The following is a 26570-nucleotide window of genomic DNA, read 5'->3' as shown; positions in this document are numbered from 1 at the left end:
ATGAGTTTATTTTGAAATGTTTTTAAATTAAAATGTTGTAGAATTTTGTTAATTGTTTTTAGCCATTTGTTTTGTTCTTTATAGCTAAGAGTATATTTCTTTTTAATTTTCATTTCCTTGAGAGTTGGTGCTAATAGCTTAAAAACAAGAAAACAAAACTGAGGGTGGAAGAGCCTAAAATGATAGCACTTGATATATCGTGACAATATAGTCATTTAGGAAAATTAGGAAGACTTCATAGTGCACAAATTTCACTTGAGTATGCTAATGGCAGTTTGGTGTTAAATCTGTCATCAAAAGTACAGGAAATAAAGACTTCTTCTAGCATCTCCATTAGAATAGGTTACACACCACATACTGTGCCTATATTTGAATATTTTAAAATTTCTCCTTACAGGATTTAATAGATGTATTGTATATCCAGCCCACTACCAATCTTTTAAGTCATCCAATTCTTGCAAAAATACTTCTGCAATATAAAATAAAACTTTTAAAGTATCTGTAGTGACAGAAGTTGCCACGTGACATACACAGTAAAGAATAAAGACAAGGGATGTCTTATGTTGTAGGGAGGAGGGTGATACCTAACATACACCAGACAGTGGCTTGAAAAATCTGCAGTTATTTTGTTTGGCATACAAAGTTGCTTAAACCACAAATTTCTGAAGAATTTAAGCCATTGTTTAAAATAAAATTAGTTATTTTAAGGGTATAATCGGTGCAGGAATATACCATTTTGAGACTTAGACCTCCAGTTCCCTAGCTCACAATTGTTTTGTCCTCTGACACTTATGTAGGCCTGCTCAACAACTTTACACAACTGTGTGTTTAGTGTTTCAGAACCTTCCGCCTAGTTCCTTTTTGGGCTTGGGTCAATAAAAGAGCGCCCCATAAGATCTGAGCAACTGTTCTAACTACAGGCTGACCCTCTCTAGTCTGGAACTCTTGGGACCTGACCGGTGATGAATGAGAGAATTTGCCAGACCAAGTGAGGTCAATATTTTCTAGAAATATTAACACTTCCACTGCTAAGTGGGCTCTTAGAAGACATGTAAGGGTAAATTACAGCTTAATAACAGCATAGAACGCTTTTAGCCAGGACTGGAGGCTGTCAACATACTTTATGGGACTATGGGAAACATGGCCAGACCTATGAAAAGTGGTTATCCAGGTAACTAGAGTCATGCTGGATTTTAGATGTTGCTAGATGAGTGTGTGCAAGAGTAGGGAGGTTCAGCCTGTAGCACAAATCTGGTTCATGCTGAAGCAAATGTAAAATTATTCTATTGTTCTGTTTTACTCAGTGATCCTGATCCCAGGAAACTTCTTCCTTTGGGCTCTTTGTACTGTCCAAAAATTTATATAATCAAGCTTGTTTTCATATCTTCCTCATGTTTTTCAGAAAGACATACACAATAACCACCTATGTTTTGAAGTGTGTGCATATATATTAAATGTAGATGTTCATGCTGTCTGTGGATGCCTTAAACTTCCCAGTATCAGTGTTGTCCATTCTCTGTATTTTTCACAAATCAGATCAAGAGATTTCAGCCAGGGCTAGAGCAAATCTTGTGATGACATGACATGCTCCTGTCCTTTTGTGAATGTCAGCCCTACATTGGGTATAACCCCATCTGATTAGCTTCTGGAGAAGAGAAGCTAAATAGGGGTGGTGTAGCAGGTAGGCAGAAGTTTCTCCCCATCCCCTCATGAACTGGTGCCATTATCATGGGAGGTGAGGAGCAAGTAGAACCTGGAAGTCTGGCTTTCTGATCCCCCTTCCTTCTGTGAGTTAGGAGCAGCTCTTCCCCACTGATTGACCTTCTTCTTACCTGCAGTACCAGGCTTGGCAAGGGGAAGAGAGCGACCTGCTACAGTTGCTTGACCCTGGGCCTGATAAAGAGGGCAGAAGACCCAGTCAGTCTGCAGGGGAAGCAGAGGTGAAGCTGTGAGGCAAAACTGATGTGGGGGGAAAACTGATTTGGAGTTGAGGGTGGAATTAATTGCTGGGGTGGAGGAATGTGAGAGTTAGACTGAGTCAGGGCCCCATTGCAAGCACTGTGCTCAGTACATTTTGGAATGCTGGCAACAGTGATCGACACAAATACTGTGGAAGTAAAAAGGCAGAGTGCAAAAATCAAAAGGTAAACCAAAAACCATTCAGTATGCTTAAAAAAAAATCTCATGATTGCTCGTGATCTAGACACACAAACTAACTCTGTCAAATATATAATAGACCGCTGTCGCTTTCTCCACCCCTACCACCTGCTGTGGCATTGAAGTTATAGCTGTCCTGGTTCCCAACTCTGGCCTCTTGCTGCCCCCATGTGGTCATGATAGAGCAGAGCCCTACCTTTTTGATTTGTGAGAAACAATCCCATTCTAGGCATACCTCATTTTCCTGGCACAGCCAAACCCTTACCTTGTTTTAAGATATGGTAAGAGGAATCTGCATACCAAATTTGGTGGTCCTAGCTCTCCTCATTTAGGAGGAGTTCTTGAACAGGTACACACACTCAGACAAACTCTCCCAAAAGTAGATTACAGGACAGCTTTCAGTTTCATACTAACAGAGCTGATTTGTGCACTTACAGCAGGATTCAGCCATTTCCTTACTTACCAAGTGTATACCATGTCCTTCCCAAAATTAGATCACTTTTTGAGGACAGATAGATTTTTTTTTTGAGCTCACAGTTAATTTGGTTGGTTAGACAAAATGAATTAAAATGTCTCTTTAAAAACTTAACATCACATGACTTTTTTCCTTGTTTCAAATGATCTTAACAAAACAAATAAAACTGAGCCTGAGAGCTAAAACTTCCTGAATCTTGTGTATAGCTGTATTTGAAGATCCTTTAGTAGTCATTTTCCCTTATTCTTCATATTTAAGTTTCACGTTCCTCAGACACAGATGAAAAATATTCTGCATAGAATGACCCTCCTCCAGAATGGACGTCATCTCTTTGTTCACAAAGGGCCTGAGGCAGCCCCTGAGTCATTCACATCATTCCCTGCAACATAGTACCTGTTAGCCAGCACTGATCTCCAAGGGAGAATACCCCATACTGTGTCAGCCCTATTGGTAGGGTGTGCTGTATTTCAGGAAGCAAAGAGCTGAGGCATTGGCTCAGATTAGGAGAGATCTTTCTTCTGAAGTTAACCAGTAAATTTGCATTGTGGTGATTCTTTTTTGGCAGGGCTGGAATGCTGACACAAGCATTCCCTGGCTCAGCAGAAACTGCAGTGCAGAGTTGCAGCTGGTGGAGTGTTACAATAATACCTCTAAATCCTACTGCTGCTCTTAGAGCTGTTGGCTCTGGAACAGCATGGTTGTTTTTGTTGGCTGGGCAGCTGCCAAGTGCAGTCTGATTGGAGTGAGAGTTGAATAGTGTAACGTTCCAGCTGGACTCAGCAAACTGATCCTGGTTTCTGCCTGAGGAAACTTTAATAACTCTTGGTTTGCATTTTGGTTTAAGCAAAATAGACTATAGTTGGCTTTCAGCACAAGGGATCATTCAGTCCCAGCATCCCAAGTGCTCAGAGTACAGTCTGTTGATTTGGGACCTGGCAGACATCCTTTCACTGCCATCATCGCAAGAGAGAGTAAATAAGCTGCATTAATGTATTCAGCCAGTACCTATCTGTCTATCTGTCAACAGGAGAGAGAGGATGCATAACCACTCACTTTCAGTTAAATTTGTATGATGCACACTTCCCTCCCAATTTCTGACATCTCTGCCTGACAGGACCAAGACCCAGATAAGAGAAACATGAATGATGGAGATTGATAGAGCACCCTAGTTTATTCCAAATTGATTGTTTCCTATAGAGATTTTCAGTTGTGTATTAATTGTCTCCAAAGACAGTGGTTCCTAAATTTTTACTACGGTGACACACTGAGAGCATTTTTTATAACCCACTCAAAGGGCAGTGCGTAGGTTGCTGTGACTTTTTCACACCCCTGAACAATGTATGTTGTTTTCACATAAGCAGTAGTAGAGACCTGCCCTTTTTCTGTTCAGGAGAAGTGTATGGCAGGGGCGTTGGAGAGATGTTAGGTTTAGAACCCTTGACTTCAGAGGGAGCTCCTAACCTGAGACTTTGGTCAGTGCAGTTTCTGGAAACATGTGGAAAGGATTTACCTTGAGCTGAGCCTGTCTGATTATGTCGTAGTTACTAGAAAGCATTTTATTTCTTTTATAATCATTTCTGATTTACTACATTATTTTTGCAGTCACTCAAAACCTATCTCTTGGTAGTTAAATAAACTTGCTTTTATTTTTAATCTGAAATAATCCAGTGTTGTGTTTAAACTGAGCTATTTGTTAAGTCCGGTTAAAATAGTGAACTGTTAAATATTGCTCTTATACATTGGCAATGAACCTTTAATATCTGAACTGTCTAGGAAATGGCTGGACAGTACAGGTCACATTTTTGGAAAAATTCAGATCTGGGACCAAGTTTATAGCAATAATCAGACGCTAAGGCTGTGACTTGCATGTTAATAGGCTATATGACCCTGGTTGGGAGTAACAATAGCGATGTCTTTTAAGGCACATAAGGTTGAGACACCTCACTGCTCTGACTTGCATCCCAGAATGTGACAGGTTTTGTAAACTGTAATTCTGGTATCCAATTCTTCATCTTTGGACAACATCTGAGGGGAAAAAAGGATGGTTTCTCCTTCACCTTTGGTTTGTTCACAAGCCCCAAGAGCCAACTGCGGTAGACACTTTGGTGCTCTGGCTAGTTTTCTACTTCTTATCTTGTTTCCCTCCTTCAGTTTTCTCTCTGCGTCAGTCACAGGCAGTTGCAGAAGATCAACTAGGTTGAGGATGTAAAAAATTTTGATACATGTTCAAACTTATGGAGCTATACGAGTAAGGATTAACACAGATATGACTAACAGTTTGGGAGCTTGCATATCAAAGGAATAAATCAGAAGGCTAGGGGAACCAGAACTGTTTAGAGTAGTCAACCTGGCCATGAAACAACTGCAAACTATCTCCTATCTTCATCATGACTGAGAATGGCAGCTATGTCTTATGTAAACCAATATAATGTGACAGAGTAACCCACTCTTCTGAAAAAGCCATTGTAATGTAGTAGAATCCCAAGATATGTGCTCTCAAGTTGCATGAATCTTGGGTTAATGCGACTCTGAGTGGTGGGGTGCTGGTGCCTCCTGCAGTGGTCAGTTTCCCCACTCCTCTCAGTGGCAGCAGCCAAGAGCCTGACTCTTGCTGTCCCTGACAGGAGCAGTTTCGCGGTTCCTGTCAGGGCAACAGCCAGACTCTTGGCTGCTGCCACTGACAGGAGCTGGGAAACTGACCAGTGCAGCAGCCGCTGGTCAGCTTCCCCTCTCCTATGAGCAGTGGGCAGCCCAGAGCCAGATTCTTGTCTGCCTGTCACTCACAGGAGACAGGAAACTGACCAGTGCTACTGCTCTGGTCAGTTTCCTGGCTCCTCGAGTTATGCAAAATTTGACTTTCGTCGGGTTGTGCAAGAATGCAACCTCTGCATAAGTCAAGGGTCTACTGTACTCATCACAGCCTAGCTCATGTCCCCTCTTGATGGACATCAGCTGCTGCTTTGTGGTGAGAGTAGACCCAAGCACTTTCTCATGTCCTTCTAAGAAAACTGGGTCTGCAGAGAGCCTGGTCACTGTTCTTAGTTGTGTCTCTTTAAGGCACACTAGGCTCTGACCTCTTGTCTGAACTTTTCCTGGGACATGGAAGAGTATTGTCCAGCCAGCTCCAAACCCAGGAACCAGTGTCTCAGAACTTCCAGACGGCCCTGTTTATTTATATAGCCCACATAGGCTGTTGTCACTTGGGTATCCTTTAGGAGACAAATGTGTTAGGTAAGCAAGAAACAGATTTAGCACAGGAAATTCTTAATCAGAGCTTTAAAAGCACTGGAGAACTGCAGTTCTGTGCAAAATTACTCAGGTCCTGGGACAGACTCAGAAGGGGAGAGATCAGACTGGTGTTTGTGAGGGAGGAGTATGAATTGACTTGTCAGCATTTCAGGCTGGGCAGAGTCCCTCCTGTTTTTCTTTCTCTCTCCAGCAGTTTTTGCATGTGGCAGTGATGGTCCCCTCAGTTAAGAAGCATATCTTAAAGTTTCTGTCTCTTTTTTTGCCATGTGCCCAGGCTGAGAAACTCCAGGCTCTTACTGTATGCGGATTTCATTTTAGAGAACCTCTTGTTCCATGGTGTTGGGACAGCTTTTAAGAGGCAATCAAAGCTGATAGTCCTAGATTACTATGTGATGTTTTTTGAGGCTTGGTCTATACTTGGCAGGTAGTTGGATTGCAGAGATGCAATTTTAGCTACAACAGTTGCATGGCTAGAATTGTCTTATCTGCAATTGACTTACCTGGCCATCCAAACTTTCCCATCAGCTTCCCTTACTTCTCATGAGTACAGGGGTTGACTACCAACCCCAGATGGTTTGATTTCATGCATCTCTACCAGATGTGTGAAATTGAACTCTGGAAGATTGACCCTGAACAGGTTGATCTTCCTCATAATATAGACAAACCCTCACTCACAGACATTCAGCCACCTTACTTAAGCTGAGCAACTGTCTGTAATTTTTAAAAAAAGGCCTGTTTGTAACATTGATAAATTACCTATCACGGTTAAATATAATTTTAATGCTCTGAGAGGTTTTGATTAATATGTGGCACAGCTTTGGAAGCATTGTTTAGTAGGTCACAGCAAGATGTCTAGATACTGGAAATTAAGAAGTAAACCAGTAATCAAAATTTCCAGTCAATGTGAATTTTGTGACTTCCATTGGAAATTACCAGAGAGTCTGTTCTCATTGGCAGTGGTCCGTGTTTCTTCCTTTTGAGTCCAGATATCGTACTCAGGTGCACATTATTGGTGATATATGGAGCTACAGATTCAAATTTATAAATGTTTCCCTAGTTTTGCACTGTCTCTCACCCTAGAACTCTCGAGATGGTGGGGGGAAAAAGGCTATTTCACTAAATAAAATAGATCGGATCAGTCCGTATCTCAAAAATATCCAGCTGCCTACTCCTGTCTGTCAATAAGTGAGTCATAGGGGACAAAGAATCCAGGAATAAATTACTCCAAACTTGTTTCCTTAATTTTTTTAAAAAGTTTAAAATGTTCTTTTCTTCACACTCAGAACATTGCATTGAAATTGTTATGTACCTTAGAAAATAGATTGACAGATAACATAGGCAGAAAGGGTCACTGTTGTCTTCTAGTCTGACCTCCAGCATAACATAAGCCATAGAACTTTCTTGGATTATAAAAATAGATTTATGCAGCCCACCAAAAGTTACAGTCATAAGAGCTCTTATTTGAAATAATTATTCAATTGATTTATCTAAACTTATGCAATAGTCCACAGTATTTATTAAGATTGAGTCACATATGTAGTATGACTGAAGAATGAAGCATACTGTATTAATTTATTTGTTGATACTTAAATATTCTGTTTTTTGTTTTTTTAATTGTATAAATCATGGTGCCTGAAATTCTTAATGAGCATGTTGGTCATTTGATACTAAGAGAAGGTAAGATCTAAGATTAGGTTTTCATTCTGACCATTAAAATCTTGTCTTTTTTGCATGTGATTAAAAGATTTAGTTTATTTTTGCTTCAAGGATGTTTTATTCACTCTTCTAAAGGAGAAAAAAGCAATCTTCTGCAGCACTTGAAAGTGATTACAGGCTTTTAATTTCAGCATTGACTTAGAACTTGGTATCTTGTTTGGTGTAGAGCAGTGGTTGGCAACCTGCGTCTCCAGAGCCACATGCATCTCTTTAAGGAGTTGCTTGCAGCTCTGGGTACTGCCACCACGGACTCCTCTTGTGGGATCCAGCTGTTAAAGCACTTAAATTTAATTCCGTTATTTCAGTGTGGCAGGGCAGGGAACCTCCCACTCTGCAGGTTGGGGAAGTGAGCAGGAGACCTGGGTGGAGGGGCAGCGAGTCTGCCCCTGCCAAAGCCATGCAGCCCCACCGAGGAGGAGGAGGAGGCAGGGACAGGCCTCCTGGGAGCCAAGTGGAGCTTCCCTCCTGTAAGGCTGTCACCTTCTTCCAGGCAGAGTGGCATCCCCCAGCTCTTCCTTGCTCTGCAGCCATGGCACCTTCCCCTGTTTCCTGGAGCCACGTCCCACAGTGCAATCTCAGAGGCTCCCTCAGGACCTGGCCCAGCGCCTCACGTGGCCACAGGACCCAGCGAGTCTGGCACCAGTGCCCCTGGGTGGGGAGCAGCTGGGAAAGTTGCAGGCACTTTCTGGCCTGAGAAGTTGGCGGGGCTGGGAGACCCAGAGCATGAGCGGGTGGGAGAGCAGTGGATGGGCAAGTAAGATCCAGGTTCAGTGGCCAGCTTGGGGCAGGCTGTGCAGCTCAAGGAGCTCGTTGGGTGAGGTGGGTAAAGCCTGCAGATGCGGGGTGGGTTTTTGGGCCAAGGATGGTAGAACGTGGGAATTGAGGCAGGGAGAGAGAGTGGAGGGGTGATGTGAACATTGCTCCCTCCTGCTTAAGAGCCTATCCCTAAGCACAGCATTTTCCTTGTCCTCCTTTGCTCTCTAATCCAGTGGTGAAAGTAACTTAAACTTTCTAACTGGTACCAATAGCGTGTGTGCTGTTCTTAAAATAGGGGTTACAAAAAATACAGTTGGACGTTATTCATTAAGGACTGTCTTGAATTCACATGCATTGTGGATCTTCAAGTATTGATTTTGTAAGGGAATTTGAAAACATGTTTCTCTTGCTATTTTGTTTGCAGACCCCTGGTGTAGACAGTAACACGTACATAGTGGAACAAAACTTTGCACACTTGTATTTAGAAAAATGAAATTATTTCAGAATGAAGGAGCCAAATAAAAATGAGTAGCTACTACTAAGCTGACACGGTTGTACAATATTATCTGATAGATATTGTATAACGTCAGGCTCTTAAACCATTCAGTCAGGTATGTAAAGTGTTGAAAACAGAAGCATCCCTACTGTGATAGGGAGTGTATTAGGCAATCTTTAGGAAGATTAACAAACAACTTTAGAGTACACAAAATTTGAAGTAAAACAAAGTTGCTTTCTTTTGCTTCTTAGGTTGAGGATATGCTAATCTTGTAACATTTATCAGCTGGGTTTGTGCAATATTCTTTTCCTTTTCCTAGGGGTTAATTAGCCTTCTTTCAAAATGTGGCCTATTTAGCTGTAGAGTCACATGATTTAGCCAGTACTGCCAGTACAAAGCAGAGTGGTTAACATGTGGGTGTGTCATAATACTTATTTAGCCAGAATAAAAACATCCTTTGTTTAACAAGCATCTGTTGTTTGAGATACACCTGACAGTCCCATCAGGCAAAGGTGGACAAAGCCTTTCCTGCAACAGTATACAACTCTTTTACATATGTGCAGTATTACTGAAAAACCGCAAAGGTTTACTTAGTTTATCAGAATGGATTAGTAACAGAGAGGTGGTCATATTAGTCTGTATTCTAACAAAAGAATACAGCAGAAATGTAGCACTTTAAAGACTAACAAAACGACTTATTCCGTGATGAGTTTTCATTGGACTGACCTGCTCTGATGAAGTGGATCTGTCCCACCAAAGTTCATCACTGAATAAATCATTTTGTGAATCTTTAAAGTGCTACATTTCTGCTGTTTTCTTTTCTTAGAATTCATTAGAGTAACTGATAAACAAGTATCATGGAAAGAAGCCCTGGAAGAGAACTATACTAATTTCACAGGGTAGACGTGAGTCTGTTTCAGCAAAAACAACGAGGAGTCCCGGGACACCTTAAAAACTAAGTTTATTTGGGAATAAGTTTTTGGGGGCTGGTGCCCATTTTTATTATATCGATAGAGTGGGCTCCATCCCACAAAAACTTATGCCCAAATAAATTAGTTAATTTTTAACATGTCACAGGGTTCCTTGTTACACTAGCTAAATTTTTCCAGGACACAGTACTAGCAACAACTGCCAGTGAACAGTGGAACCATAAACATTGGATATAAAGGCGAGCATATATCATGTTTAAGGAAAAACCCATGATGTGTGAGCAAATCACATTAAAGAATTGTCCTCATGATGTGAACTTTGACTTCGTAAAAATAGAGGAAACAAGCCAAAATACTTCTGAATAGATCTGAATTAAGGAGTTACATGTAAATTATCTGCCAAAGGAAAACTGGCAGCTGCATTTCTATTCTCCAAGCATATTTTAGCATTGCAATTAATCTACTGTTGAATCAACCTATAGAACTAATCAATTGAAGTGCCTCTGGCAAAATACTAGTTAGGATGTCTCGGAGAGGTAGCCATGTTAGTCTGTATCTTTGTGGGGAAAAAAAAAAAAGGGCAAACAGTCCCGTAGCACCTTTAAAGACTAACAATTATTTATTAGGAACGAGCTCTCGTCAGAAAGACCAACTTCTTCATATTCATGCATTGTAGTTCCGCTGCCTTTACCAGTTTAGCATACCCTGGTATTCCAAGAGACATAAGTTTGACTTGTAAAAGCACTTCTGTGCTGATATAAAGTGTCTGCACTCATGCTATGTCTGCACTAGAGCTTATGCCAACATAGGTGGTGTTTTAAAAATAAATTATACTCTAGCAAGGCATAGCTATGTAGATATAAGTTTTAAGAGCAGACCAATTCTGAGTCTTTTGCAAAGCTAAAGGGCACATTCTTTCATTTCTGCCAAGAAAGATTAAACTGGGGTTCTCCAGAGATAAGTGTGAGCTTTTACATTTTGAACTAAGGATTCGTTATCCTGGAACTTATATTCATATAGGTACATTGCTCAGAAATGTGAAAATCCACACACCTAAGCAACATAGCTAAACTGGTTGATGGAAGAACTCTTCTGCTGTTTGGGTACTTGAGTTACTTGAGCTGACAGGAGAACTGCTGGTATCTACACAGCAGTGCAGTGCTGCTGCTGCACTGCCACTATAGCATTTCAAGTGTACACAAACCATGAAGAGCTAGTCTAACTGCTGTACCTAGGGACTGTAACCATGCCTGATGATCGGTGCGGGAGGGGGGAAAATGCGACAGTGCCGGCTGGGGCTCTGGGCCCCTTTGAAGTGCTGTGGCAGCGCTGCTCTGGCTGTGGGTGACTGTGGGAGTGCGAGGGAGGGGGTAGTGTCAAAGTCCAGGTAGCGCTGACAGCTAACTGCTCTTAACCCTGTCTCCTCTGCTTTTGGCCCCTCCCCTTCTGGGGTGCAGAGCTAGGCCCCCTCCCTTCTCATCCCTGTGGCCTGCAGCAGCTGTCAGCATCACTGACTGTAACAGACTGAGCTCTGTAAATCAGCACCTTGGGGGAAATGCGTAACACATTTATCAGTGAATTTTAGTTATCAGTTATATAAGCAAGAACTAAAGTTACTTTTGTTGAAGAGTTAGAAAATAAATTCTTTGTTTTTTTTGGTTGTACATTTTGCATGTGAGAGTAGTTTGCATATAATCATTTTCCCTGTGTTCCCAATGTATAATCATCATTTTCCCTTTTGATTTTCAAGTAGTAAGAGAAGAAAATATTTTTAAAAATGAGTATTTCATTGTAAACCCCACAAGTGTACACTTAAAATCTAGGTCATTTCAAAAAATAGTTTAGACATAGTTGAAGTTCCTTGTGTCCCTTATCAAATTTGCTAGTTGAACTCCTAGCAAACATGATTGTTTTATTAATTTGTTTTTATGTTTGCTTGTTTATTAACTTATTAAACTGGCTTAAAGCCTCACTTCAAATTGTTACTTTATTGCATCTCACTGTGCTGATTCAGAAAAATCTAGGTCCTGAGGTAGTAGAGGAGGTAATTCACTAGGGGCTTGTCTACACGAGCCCCCTCCTTTGAAGTGGACATGTAAATGAGCCAGAGCGAGTATTAGCAACGAGGTGCTGTGCTGCATATGCAGCACCTCATTAGTCTAATTCCTGCTATGCGAACAACTTCGAAGCGCTGGCAAGCCGTGTAGCCGCAGGCACTTCGAAGTACCTGCGCAACTTCGAGGTGCCTTTAGTCCCAAAACGTTTACTAGAAGAGGCAAGGGAATCACTTCATTCTTTCCCTTAACTTTTCTATCTTCTAATGCTTCCTTAAATTTTTCTTCTGTTCTTCACCCACAACTACCTTTGAGGGGGGTAATGGCTCCTTCCAGCATCCACCAGACACCAATGCCCTCTGCCACGTACAAATGTAAAGCAGAGAAAACTAGATGAACAACCTGTTGAAATTGTTCAGTCAGCCGGCTGTTCTCAGAACACATTGGTAACTAGGTCTGCAATGCAGACGATTCAAACAATTTGTGTCACTGGGGAAAGAGACGTTGGAAAAATGGCCTCTTTTTTTTTTTTTTAGTGGGGAAATGCAATCTGGGAGGATGACATCACACACCCACAATGATTTACAGGGCATTTTTCCCATAATGCACTAGCAAAAAATCCCAGAATGCCATGAGGCTGAGGGAACTGTGGGATTGGTTCCCACAATGCACTGCTGCAACAGTCAAACTTTGGTGATTTAGTGGGGATGATGCAGTAAGTCAACTTTGTGTGCAGGTGCAGACACTCAACTTCGACTTTATAAAATCCAGTGTTACAAAGTTGACTTTAATAAATTTGACTGTATTTTGTAGTGTAGCGTAGATGTAGCCTCATTCGTCCTTCTGATCAGCTAAACAGATTGCATTCTTAAGTCTCACTGGAATAAGGTAGTTTCTTCAACCCCCATGTCATTTCAATAGTTTTTTTTCTGCAACCTCTCTAATTTTTCAAAATTCTTTTTAAAATGTGGACAGCAGAACTGTTTGCAGTATTTTAATATTGCTATCACTAGTGCTATATGAAGAAGTAAAATCACTTTCCTTTTCCTATCTCCTACTCCTCTGTTTGCACATCCAAGGATCACATTAGCCTTTTTTTCCGTGGTATTGTACTGGAGCTCATAAGATGCTTGTCTGTTCTGACCCCTAAATTCTTTATTTTTTTTTAATCTTTATATTAGTTATTCTTTTAGAGTCAATGCTTTCCTGGATACAGTCCCTGCGTTGGTAGGTATGGCCTGCATTTCTTATTCCCAGATGTATAATTTTGCATTTGCCTATAAACTGTTTATGCTATAACTTATATGAAGCAAGAAATGCATGGCTTTAAGAAATTACCTAAATTAGCTACAGAGTAAGGACTGACTCACGTCAGACTTTTGTAAGTCTACACACTTGTTTCTTAATTGATATTCTGCCTGCATCATATACTTCAAATAAGTCAGATATATTTCTGTTCATTAAAGTTATTAAATAATAGGGATACTTGGAGCCAATGTTAACTGTAAAATGTGTGCTTGTGTGGTTGCTCAGGAGAAATTCAAATGCCATCCAGCTGATTAGCCAAGCACCCACAGCTAGGTTTTACGTTTCTCTTGGTGGCACTTACTCTCACATGCCTCAGTGCACGTAAAAACATTTACTCCACACAGAAATGGAAAAAAAATCTGCATATGAATTGTTAAAATTAGAGGAACATTACTTGGGGCATAAGTGAGAGTAGAAGAAGCCTAAATGTTTGAGTATGTGAATGTTTGAGTCTGTTTTTTTAGGGGAAACAATAACTTACAGATGATGACTCAGACTTTATGGTACAAATAAACAATTGTTTCTGGTATTATATATTTTACACGTTTAACTTTTTAAGTATACTTTGCTTATTATGTCAGTACATTCCGAAAACTGACTATATGGGATATACTGTGATTTAGGAATGCCTTTTTATAGGAATGACTTATAGTTCTCTAGCATTAATGAAATGTTTGAAGTATTAAGTTCAGTGTAGTAGTTATTGGAGACTTTATAAGAAAGCGTATTTAATACTGGCTAAATAAAAATGGCATTCATAAGTATATTTTTGGACTAATTATATCATTCGCTATATCAATAGCTTCAGATGTCTAAATTTAACCATGATGTAAAGATACACAGGTTGAGTCTCCTTTCAAAAGAGTTTTGCTGAGTAAGTTCCAGTGACTTGAATGGAGTTGCAGCTAATTTATCCTATAACAAGTGGAGAAGAATCGGGTTAATTTCTCTAAAATATCTTTACTTCACACCAGTAAAACGGTGTAAAAACAACTTGCAACTTGATTGCCATGCATTCTTACAAAGGAAACTGATAGGTAAACTAGGCAAAGATACATTGGCATCTAAAGGTTGAAACGCTCTTATTTTTTCTGTGTAGCTGGCCATACATTTTGGCTGCATCTACACTAGCAAGTTCTTTTGAAATATTTTTCGAAAGAAGGGGCTCTTTTGAGGTATCCAGCAGAGTGTCTGCACACAAAAAGTGTTCTTTCAGAATTAAATTGAAAGAATGCAGCAGTCCTTTTGAAAGTGCTCTTCCACTGCCATTTCAGGAAGAGCATGTTCTTTCGAAAGATGTGTGTAGATGCTCTTCAGGCCTTTTTTTGAAAGAATAGTCCTCATGGCAAACAGATTTACTATTTTTTAGAACACAGTAGCACTTAAAGGGGAGAAAAAACAAATGTGCACATAGCCATAAGGTGGTATGAGGAAAAATCTTTTAGCTAATCCCGGATTGGAATTTGGGTAAATGTTATCCTTTTTAGAGTTATGTAAGGATAAGTGATAACTGTTCTTGTGGAAAACTTTATTGTACATTTTCATTTTTGTTTAGAGACCACAATGCAGACGTCCGAAACTGTGTCGGACACAGGTTCAACAGTGACTTTACAGACATCTGTGGCTGGGCAGGCAGCAGTGCCCACGCAAGTAGTACAGCAAGTACCAGTCCAGCAGCAGGTAGGTGGCTGACAGTCTTGTAAATGTGAAATGAGTATTACTTTGAACATCTGCTCACTCTTTCCTCAGGATTCCTTCACAACTGCCGTGAAGAGTAATGGGTACACTCGATCAGAATAGGCTTTCTGTTGCGAAGTAGAATGCTAAATACTGTTGACATCGTTGACCTGAAATCCCCACCCTAGAATTCGTTTCAGCAGCAGAACATGTGTAAAATCTATAGTGTAAATTGAGCTGATTTTGGAGAATAGGTCGTTGGGTGCAAGAGTTGTATCCTACATTTAAAATAGTGTCCAATTTTTTTCCCTTATACGTGTAAATAAATCAGAATATAGTCATGAGTGATTTTTGGAATTCTGGATGGCATTATCATCTTGTACTGAAAACTGGGTTTAAACAGAGTCATAAATATTAGAAATAGAAAGGATCTTTTAGCTCACATAGTCTGCTCTCTTGCTAATGAGCTTTTGTTCCCAGTAACAAACAGTTATTAGTACTTTGTCCAATTTAGTTTTAAAATCCCAGGCGGCATTATTGATATGCTTCATACTTTTCATTGTCAATGAATTTGTCTTGGGTACTCAGAATTAACTTTCATTCTTCTAATTTCATCCCATTAATTATTTCAATATTTTTATGTATAATGTGAAATGAATCTCTTCCCTTCTAAGATACTGCTTCAGCAAAATTCCTTAAGCACATAGTAAGCTTTAGGCATGTGCTTAAAATCAGCTCTGTTCAGCAAAGCACCTATGTGTGATGGCCACTGAAGTAAACAAGATGATGGTGTGTACTTTCTTGCTTTGCCAAGTATGGTAGGTCTTAAGCATTAAAATTAAGAATGTGACAAAGTGCTTTTGCTGAGTTGTGGCCTTTGTGTTTAGATCTTTTTCATTACTTGTGGGTAGCTGTGTTTTTCTGTCTCCTTCCTCCTCTAAGCTATTGCTTGGCCAAGCTGTAGTATGTATTTGGTTCTTTTAATCTTTCATCATAAATTCACCCCTCTAGCTTTGTCATGAGTTGTATAGAACAGTTTTGCCACTTATTCCAATTTTTTTCTGTTAATATTGTGTCCAGAACAGAACAAAATAATCTAGGTGTGGTTGCAGTGGACTCCTATCTGTCTGTTCTGATGTGGTGTCTTAGCATATGCAGGCATCAGAAAATTGTATTGGTCTGTTTTGCAGCCCTGTAACAATATGTGGGTTTGTATAGTTTGCAGGCCACTATAGATGTTAGTTCTTCTTTTAGTAATTATGCCTGTGGGTGCTTCATTTTAGGTGTGCATATGCACTTCAGATGAAAGATTTTTGGTAGCATCTCCAGAAAGCAGCTGAGAGGCATCAAAAAGATTAGACCTAAGCCTCCTGTTGGAGAAGCCTTAAAGAAAGGGGATAAACTGCATCAAAATCGGTTAGCAAGGAGACATTTCATTCTACTATGGGTTTAGTTGAGTCCCCAAGACCTTCCTATACTGAGCTTCCTGCACTAAGAAGACTTTTAGTGTTCCCTGCTCTGATAAGTCCCTTGGCATATAGATTCATCTGGTACTTATTGTAGTATAGTGGCACTGAACCAGCTATGCATAACCGCTCCATCTCTTCAAATATATTGGTATTGCCATCAGCTACTTTGCTTCCTGCCCCTCTACTAGGGCACATACACAGAAGGTTTTTTTTTTTTTTTTTTTCCATGCCCCTATACCCTCCTCAGCTATAGTGGACTTAGCTTTCCTGTGTTGTGCCTTCGCAATACTGAGCAGATTCTTGTTTCTGCTACTATTCAAGGACTCTGATTTGGCCCATGTTTATGGGTACTGAAAGAAGCCTTGCAGACACATGGTGCCAGCTAGATGAACTCCCCTTCAGTACAGAGGAAGATATGTTTTTTTCTGACCTGGATATGTTCATTCAGGATTCTACCATCTTCCCATTCAGACCCCAACCTTCAGATGCCTCTTCTGAAAAGAGTGTCAGCAGGGACCAGACATATGCAAGCCTCTCAAGAGACTCTCTCCCTTCACCACTTTTTGGGGCTCATTGCTCTTGCCCTATGGCTTACCTCAGTATCACTTCTGGAGCTCCTGGGCTGCATATGGAGACCATTACTGTAAGAGTACAGTTTCTCAGGAAGGACCAACAGGAGACAGAGCCAGCTGTTCCTCAGGACTGTCCTCATCTCTACTCTGTCAGGAAGGCCCAAGATCTGTGGGCTGATAGAAAGGCAACACTACCCACTCTTAAGTCCTCTTCTTCACCAGATGAAGCTGTAATGCTTCCTCCACATTCCTGTGCAGATGATTTCAAACTTTTGCAAAGCTTCAGGAATAGAATATATCTAAGTCTCAGCAAATCCCTCTGCAAAAGGTGCAGGACTCATAGCTTAGCCTGATGGACATCCTTTGTGCCACCTTATAGGACAGGGTGGCCTGGTTCATAAATGATACTTTGCTAGGGACATTGAGAACAGTATGTCAAACACGTGTGATGCTATATGTCCGTAGTCTTCAGACAGATATTGTTATGAACTTCTTATGGCTTAATATGATGTATTTCATACAACATATTCAGTTATGTGATTTACTGAATATGATTATCCTATTTGTTTGCTAGTGTCATTTTTTGTATCTTAAGATGGAGTTATAGTGGATAGTTCTCTGAAGACATCCACGCAGTGTGCAGCGGCAGTTAGTAAAGCAAATAGGATGTTAGGAATTATTAAAAAAGGGATAGATAATAAGACAAAAGATATCATACTTCCTCTATATAAAACTATGGTACGCCCACATCTTGAGTACTGTGTGCAGATGTGGTCTCCTCACCTCAAAAAAGATATATTGGCATTAGAAAAGGTTCAGAAAAGGGCGACTAAGATGATTAGGGGTTTGGAACGGGTCCCATATGGGGAGAGGCTAGAGAGACTGGGACTTTTCAGTCTGGAAAAGAGGCGATTGAGGTGCGATATGATAGAGGTATATAAAATTATGAATGGTGTGGAGAAAGCGAATGTAGAAAAATTATCTACCTTTTCCCATAGTACAAGAACTAGGGGACACCAAATGAAATTGATGGGTAGTAGGTTCAAAACTAATAAAAGGAAATTTTTCTTCACACAGCGCACAGTCAACCTGTGGAACTCCTTGCCGGAGGAGGCTGTGAAGGCCAGGACTCTATTAGGGTTTAAAAAAGAGCTCGATAAATTTTGTAGGTTAGGTCCATAAATGGCTATTAGCCAGGGGTAAAGTATGGTGCCCTAGCCTTCAGTACAAGGGCAGGAGATAGATGGCAGGAGATAAATCACTTGATCATTGTCTTCTGTTCTCCTTCTCTGGGGCACCTGGCACTGGCCACTGTTGGCAGACAGGATACTGGGCTGGATGGACCTTGGTCTCACCCGGTATGGCCATTCTTATGTTCTTATGTAAAACATAACTATTGTCTGCTCATCTATTACAAATATGCTTACACCTGGGGAATGCTGACTAGGCAGAATTCAGTAAGTCTAGATGGCTGACTGGTAAGGGCCATTAGGGAAAACAGTAGGTCTTAAGATGTTAATTTCCCACTGGGGAGCCTACCTGGGAACCCTCCCTGAGAATTTTACAGATAGCCTTTGTCCCTGCTCTGCTGTAGCCCTACAGAGGCATGTGACCAAATTAAAGCCTATTGGCATGCTATTACAGCTGATGTGTCCCCCTTCGTTTGTGCTGGTGACAGTGTGAAATCTGGAGCAAGTCTCAAGCTCATCACATCAGCATGAATGGGAGTCCAGGCTATTGGGACAGAGGGAATAGTGGTACCCCAGTTCCAGGTGGCACCGCAAAGAGGGAGGATACCCATCAAAATCTGTCTGTGTCCACTTGGAAAAGAATGGGCAAGAAATATTCACTTCAGTGGCATAGAATACCCAGCTGGCTATTCTGAATTGATTAGCAGTTGACACTATGAATGAAACAAAGAGAATCGTTTGAAGTCTGCATGGTAAAGAAATGTAAATGGCTGAACCTTAGAAATAAATGTGTTTTTCCTCAGACATATTACAGTTTGGAGTAGCAAATTATCAAGACACAGTTACTCAGTAGAGTTACACAAACAATAATAAATTTAACTCGTTCAATTAAAAATCTTTCGTCAGACCAAAGAGACCAGTTACAGGCACTCCTTGCTGAAGGACAACTAGTTTCTGAGTGCCAGGTCCTGGCCAGAGCTCCCCAGCAGTGCCCTCCCTCAGGTTTCTCACTCCTGTGCCCTATAACAGCTTTCCACAGTTCTCCTTATGCCTAGTACCATTCTCCACTTGTGGCTGGTTTAATGGCATCAAACAGTTCCACACAGTACTTAATGACTCAAAAATTAAATTCAACAATGTAACCCAAGAGTTCACAATTATTTCTGGCTCTTCTGCCACCCACACAGAGCTTTCCTACTAGCAGCATCTGTTAATAGGGCTACCGCTGCTAGCCATTTCTTTGTGAAGCTCAGACTCTAGCTTCCTTCTATTACCTTTTCCCTTGTTTAGAATGAGAAGGCTTATTTGCTGCCCTCTTCTAGAGAGCTCCTCTAAATTGGCTGGAAGAGAAGGGACCCTTTCCCTACCCTACACCACAGTGCTACTGGTCCTAGACTTTTAAAGCTATGGTGCAGTGTCCTCCCGCACCAATCCATCTGTTAATTTCACAGGTGTGCTTTCTGGTTTCAAGCCATTTCCTGGGTCTTTGTTTCACCTTCCTGGAAATGGGATCTTCCAGCTCCATCTACTCTCAAAGGCCAGTATATCTCAGTGCCAGGAGAAATCTTGGATTTTTAATATTTACAAGTGAAACAGTTTATTGTGAAATTTTGATATGAGTGGGACTTATCTGGACCATTAATTACATCTGAGGAGATTACAGCAGTTTTTGACTGTCAAAGCCTTTCTTGGTGAATAGTCACGGAGAGGTAGTGGTTTTAGTCTGTATCTTTACAAAACAAAAAAGCAGTCTTGTAACACTTCAAAGACTAACAAAATGATCTATTAGATAATGAGTTTTTGTGGGACAGATAACAATACCCAGATGGCAGGGCCAGATGAATTCCCAGAAACCAGCCACTTCTAGAAGGTTAATAACAGAACACCATTTATCACCTATAGCCCACAACTCAAACCCTTCCAGCACATGATTGACAACCTACAACATGTACTAGAACATGATGCTATACTTTCAGAAGCCCTGGGTGACAGGCCTGTCCTTTCCTACAGACAGCCACCTTACCTCAGGAAAATTCTCACTAACAACCACATGCCACACCACAGAAATACTTATCCTGGAACTTGTCACAAACCCTGTTGCCAACTTCGTTCACATATTTACTCTGGAGACAATATCACTGGTATCCTTATCAGGGGCTTGTATTCCTGTACCTCCACCAATGTTATATATGCTATCATGTGCCAGCAGTGCCCCTCTGCTATGTATATTGGACAAACTGGACAATCACTTCTCCCAAGAATGAATGGACATAAATCAGACATTAGGAATCTGAATACACATAAACCTGTCAGTGAGCATTTCAGTGGAGCAGGCCATAGCATCCAAGACCTGAAAACCTGCATTCTAAAACAGAGACTTCAACACCAGATTACAAAAGGAGACATCTGAATCGGAATTTAGTCTCAAGTTTGACATTTTGCAGTTTCACATCAGTAACGATAGCAATTACCTTACGCATTACAAGGACTATTCCCCACCTTTGATATTCATAGTGATCTCAGGCAACTCACTTAATAGACACTTGCAGTAAGTAATTATCTTCCCCCTCTCCCTACCCCGGTCCCCTTTCTTCTGTGCTATGTAGCTGATTTGTCAGTTTTCATTTGGTTTTTTTTTTTCTATCTTTCTGTTATATTCTCATTGTGCCAGTTTACTTTTAACAGAATTTCCAGATCTGAAGAAGTGGGTCTGTCCCACAAAAGTTCGTCACCTAATAAATCATTTTGTTGTTCTTTAAGGTGCTACATGACTGCTGCTTTGTTTTGTGAAAAAGCTTTCTGTCATTAAGATATATCACAGCTAATGCATCTCCCCTTTTCGCAAGACTTCTTTGACTTTGACTACGCTGGCAATTGAGCAACAAAGTTTTGGCATTGGCAGCTACATAAAAAACCTCCATATGACAAAAGCTTTGCCATGCCAAGTGATAGTGTAGAAAGTGTGTTGTCAGCAGTAGTGTGGGGAGGGCAGGGGGAGGGCAAGTTTTTTGCCTGCCAAAGTGCTAACAAACTGTGTTTATGGTTCCTGACTTACAGCACCACCCCCATGGCACTAAAAATTTGTGGTATGGACAAATCCTTATCCTGTCAAAAAGGGATATTAGGTTGGTTTGCCATGATTTGTTCTTGACAGATCCATGTTGATTGTTAATCACCTTATCCTCTTATGACATTATCTTACAAAGTGTTTATTTTCTCATTTATCTTTCTGGGTATCAAAGTTCAGCTGACTGGCCTATAATTTCCTGGGTTGAGCTTATTCCCCTTTTTATAGATAGGTATTATATCTGCCCTTTTCCAGTTCTCTGGAATCTATCTTATTCTCCAGTTTGCTAAGATAATTGCTAATTGCTCAGGCATCTTTTCAGCCATTGCCTTAAGTATTTTAGGATGTATTTAATCAGGCCCTGCTAAGTAATCGCCTAAGTAGTTCTTAACTTGTTCTTTCCCTATTTTAGCCTTAGATCCTACCTCATTTATACTGATCTTCAATATGTTAGTCATCTGATCTACATTTATAGCAAAAGCTGAAACAAAAAAAGCATTTAACACTTTGGCAGTTGCTGCCTTTTCATAGAATCATGGAAATCTAGGGCTGGAAGGGACGTCGGGAAGTCCCCAAGTACAGCACTGAGGGTGGGACCAATTAAAGCTAGATCATTCCTGACAGGTATTTGACCAACTACTTTTATGGGGACTCCATAAACTCCATTGGAAGCCTCTTACAGAGTTTAACTACCCTTACAGTCAGAGTTACTGTGTGCATAGAATGGTTTGGGGTGGCTGCCCCAAGCCCCATGCTTTAGGGGGCCTTGCAGCAGCTACCTCAACTGTTCTATGGACAGGATATTCTTCTATACTTTATTTTAGCCTGTGTGGTCCAAAGTGACCTAGGGGATTAGCCGAAGGGGAGGCTTGATGCAAGCAGCAGGGGCTGGGTCCCCTCCCAGCCAGTTGTCTACCTGTTTTATAGTAATGTGATCTAGAACACGTCTTTAGTTTGCTTATGAGCGTTTCATGAAGAACTGTTTGTTTTCTTCTATTTAATTTCCCTCTTCATTGAGTAGTGGCCGTACCCTTTCTTTGAATTTTTTTTTCTCCTAAAGTATACATAAAATGTTTTCTTGTTATCCTTTATGTCCATAGCTAGCTTAATCTGGTTGTGTGGCTTGGCCTTTCTAATTTTGCCCCTGCATGCTTTTGTTGGTCATTTATATTCATTCTTTTCAATTTGACCTAATTTGCCCTTTGTGTATTACTTTGTTTTGAGTTTCAGGGTATTGAAGATCACCTGGGTAAACCTTGGTGGTTTTTTACCATTCTTTCTGTATCTTCTTTGCATTAAGATATTTTTTTTCTTGTGCCATTAATAATGTCTCTCTGAAAAAACCTGCCAATTCTTCTGAACTCTTTTTCTTTAGATGTGGTTCCCAGGAGATTTTATCTACCACTTATGAGAGTCTGATCATTTCTCTGAATACAGGACAACCTTCACTTACGCATAACTTAGTGTTATTGTATATTTATATACTTACGAATGTTGTGTTTTCTTAGAAATTTCTGAGGGTTTTTTGCGGTCTGGTTCCTATCCTCCTATTCTGTTTTCTTCCTGTTTGCATATAAACTTTTCCTAGTGTTAAGGCTGCAATAAATTTTAAGTTTTGATATCTGTTCTTCAGTATGCAGTTGAGATTGTTTTATTTGAACTACAGTAATACTGTAGAAGAGATAAATTTCAGTATACTGTGGTCTTTGAAGGACACTGCTCAGTAATAATGAAGGACCCACAGAGGTGTCTTTAGAACTAAGCATAAACATTATAAATCTAGGTTAGTAAGATGACAAGGCAACCCAGGCTCCCCCGACGCCCCCCAGTTATTCTCCATATCCAAAGAAAAAGCCAGCCCTTTCTTCCAGCTGTCAGCCCCTGCCATTTCACGTGGGCAACCCAGTGCGCAGCCGCTATATAAAGCAGGCAGCTGGTGAAGGTGCATGTGGAGCTAGCTGCTTCCTGCAAGGGTGAGTAAGTGTTCCATCTAGTCATGAGGCTTGCAACACAAATATTGTTGTAATAATAAAAGTTATTTCTTTTTCTTTTTATTAACCTGGTATTGGTTAATGTTTGTGTCCTGGTTTTTATTTTTGGGGCTGAGATTTCCCAAGTAGTCTCTCCCTGGTTTCCTTATTATTACTTGGGTGGTGGCAGCAAATTTTATCCCCAAAATCTAAGTTTTTTAGGATTTTTTGGGGGGAAGGTTATACCAAGACCTGGTAGATAAGGTTTTGGAGGTACTTCTGCTGGCCCCCACTTCTGCATTTATCTTGCTAGAGTGGGGAAGGAGTCATGACAGTGTGGGTTGGGGAGGAGGAAGAGGATGGGGTTAGATGAGGGGCTGGCAGTTCCTGGCTTTGGGGGAGGGGCGGGGCTCAGGCAGGTGACTCACAGGCAGCTGGGGTCGCTGGCCCATGGTAAAAAAGAGGTGTGGGTGCGTGAGGGTTTCTCAAAAATCAAAGGGGTGGGTGTGATAACAAAAAGTTTGGGAACCACTGATTTAGAGAGAGAGAGAGAGCTTGTTCCTGCACAGTACAGTTGCGAAGTTTTGTATGTATAAGTGCAAGATAAAAATGATGAGTAGAACAGGGAGGACATAAGATCTGAATCCAGCAACTATGTGTGCTGCAGTGCGCGGCAAAATTATTTTTGCATAATAGCAGAAATAAGGCTAAAAAGGAGAGGGTAGCTAACTGCCACAGTAGTAAGCTAAAATGAGTCCTGTGGCACCTGGTGCATCTGGCAAAGTGGGCTTTTGCCCACAAAAGTTTATGCCCAAATAATAGGGTGACCATATCTCCCTGTCCGAAATACAGGACAGGGAGATATGCGGGGCGGGGGATCCTCCAAGCCCCGGGGAGCCAGGAAGGAGGCAGCAGCTGCTGGTGCTCCCCAGGAAAGCAGCAGCCCCTGGCGCTCCCCATGAGCCCTGGGGAAGCAGCAGCTATTGGTGATCCCTGGGAACCTGGGGAAGCAGAGGTCCCTGGTACACCCCGAGCCCCAGGCAAGCAGCAGCTGCCCATGCTCTTCTTGCTTCCCTGAGGCTCAGGGAAGTGCTGGTGGGGGGAGGGGGAGGGGAACAGCCCAAATACTGGACAGTTTGTCCCTTTTTAAAAAAAGTCAGGATGCCTTTTTGGCGTCCCAAATATGGGACTGTCCCGCCCAATATGGTATGGATGGTTACCCTACCAAATAAATCTGTTAGTCTTTTGGATGTCACAAGTCTCCTCATTGTTTTTTGTGGATATGAAATAACATGGCTACCCCTCTGATACTTGTCATCAAGCCAAGTATAGTATGCTAAGGGACTTGCTTAATTCCAGGTTTCCTCAAACATATCCATTTTCCATTCTTATCCCTCCCCATTTTATTTGATGGTCTTAAGTGTAAGGGAAGAAAACATAGAAGGGGTTGGCACTAGCCCCCACTTAGTTTACACTTTGTGCCTCATACTGCTCAAGCAATTTGAGAAAATGAGTTAAAAGAGATCATGTAACCTATCTAGCAAAAAACATCTGTCCACCAAAATTCAAACAAATTTTCACATCCATCCCAGAGCTTGCAGAAAGGATTGCGAGGATGTATCATTGAGACAGAGAAGCACATTTTTACTAAGCAAAATTGGGACCTAATAAAAAGGCATGCGTAGAATATGCAAAACAATCATGAATGGATTATCAGTCATTTATATGAGTGAGTATGGCCAAAGAATATTATAGTTTGTGCTCTTTTTGTGATGCTTATCAAAAGCAATCCAGACTAATAAAGGCACTAAGAATGATTCTGAAATCTGAGAATGAAAAAAATGCACATCCAGAATTATTTATAGGCATGGCAGTTTATATTTTAAGCTGTTTATAAATCCTACTTTATTTGTACTGTTGCCTTCTTAGTTCTTTTTATATTTCAAAATGGTTTCTATTTTTGAATTGAATATTTATATTTGTTTTTGTTGACAAACATATGCATCCACATACTGTATAAATTAGTTCTCCATTTGTTCCTCTCGGGCATCATATTTTATCCAAGCATGTAATTTGTTTTGTATTCTTTTCTTCTGCAAATAATAATAAAAGTAATCACTAAGAAGCTACATTAAAATAAGCATTTGTTCTGCCTGTCATTCCATTTGGGTCATGCTGATTTCTTTCTTCTTCTCCTCTTCCAGTTACTACAGGCTAGAAACAACTTCACGAGAAGAGTAAAAATATGTATTGATTTGCTTCCATTGCCAGTCAGTTTATTTTCTGGCTTTTGGCAAAGCACTTCCACCATTTCCCCTGACTATGCTTTTCCCAAACCTAATAATACCTGCTGTAGTTCTTGAACACTATCGGAATGTCATAGACATTTCAGTATCTTAGATAACCTAAGCTTCACTAGTTAGTTGGTGGTTGTTACAATGTCACACAGGCTGGAGATCAGTCAGACAGTTTGGGATTTAAAGGATCTTTGGTGGTGACAGACTCTTTTTCTGAGTCCTGTTCTGTCACCCCCACCCTGCTTTCTGCCACAGTCTTTTCCACTCCAGAAGCAAGCTGACGACACTTTTAATTTTCTGTTGAGCACTTAAATAAAAGTTCTCAGAAAATAGTCACACACAACAGAAAAGGAAGGGAAAGAAAATAAGAACTTTGTAGTGCTCATCACTGAAAATGGTGATGAGATTTTCCTCATAGCCAAATTGTCCTTGTTGAATTGGGCCCTTATGTCTTTGAGATATCTGCTCTTCTTCACCTTCCATCCCTGAATAGGCATATGTATCCTAATCAGGCTACCGCTATGTCCTCACTATACCTCACTGGTGGCAGTATATGGGATATATGTAGGTAAAGGGCACAGTGGCAGCATATAGAATATATGCAGATACAGGGTGTAGTGAAAATCCTGCTGTGTCCACATTGTAACTGTATGGCTGTGTTTACATTACCCCTCCCTTTCGGAAGGGGTATTTAAATGACGTGGATTGGAAATGGTTAACGAGATGCTGTTATGAATATTCAGTGCCTCATTAGCATAATGGTGGCCAGTCGCACTTCTAAAGTGCTGCTTTTGAAACACAAACTGGCCATGTAGACACAGGTGCTTTGAAATAAACCCAATATTTCGAAATTCCCTTATTCCCAATTCATTTAGATGTCCCAGTTCTCGAAGATCCTTTGTCTCAGGCAGGCAAAAGCAGAGCTTGCATAGTTCAGATGATGCTGGATTTCCACATCAATGTCGACTTTAGTGAAAAGATGACTTCCAAGGTATGGGAAGTGCTCCACATTTTCCAGCAGTTCTTCATTGACTTCAGTAGAAGGTACATGAAATTTTCCCATCATCGAGGGTTGGTGGTGCACCTTGGTCTTTTTAATGTTCAGTGTGAGGCCAACAGTCACGTACGCTTCAGTGAAGGCACTTAAAATGGTCTGAAGGGCTGCCGGAGAAAGAGTGGCAACCATGT

At 40.8% G+C, this 26570-nt stretch overlaps 1 protein-coding gene across 4 annotated transcripts in view; it reads left to right on the top strand.

Annotated features, from left to right (window-relative positions):
- Positions 1-26570, top strand: part of RFX3 (regulatory factor X3) — a 212487-nt gene that overhangs the window by 95169 nt on the left and 90748 nt on the right. For all 4 annotated transcript variants that reach the window (XM_074994847.1, XM_074994843.1, XM_074994846.1 and 1 more), the window contains one exon: positions 14696-14820. In XM_074994847.1, the coding sequence (XP_074850948.1) occupies positions 14704-14820 (117 nt within the window). In that variant the 5' untranslated portion in view covers positions 14696-14703. The remainder of the gene's footprint in view (positions 1-14695; positions 14821-26570) is intronic.

Source organism: Carettochelys insculpta, chromosome 5, assembly GCF_033958435.1.
Source record: "Carettochelys insculpta isolate YL-2023 chromosome 5, ASM3395843v1, whole genome shotgun sequence".
NCBI lineage: Eukaryota > Metazoa > Chordata > Testudines > Carettochelyidae > Carettochelys > Carettochelys insculpta.
The sequence above is the reverse complement of the archived record's forward strand: the minus strand, read 5'-3'. Positions and strand labels throughout refer to the sequence as shown.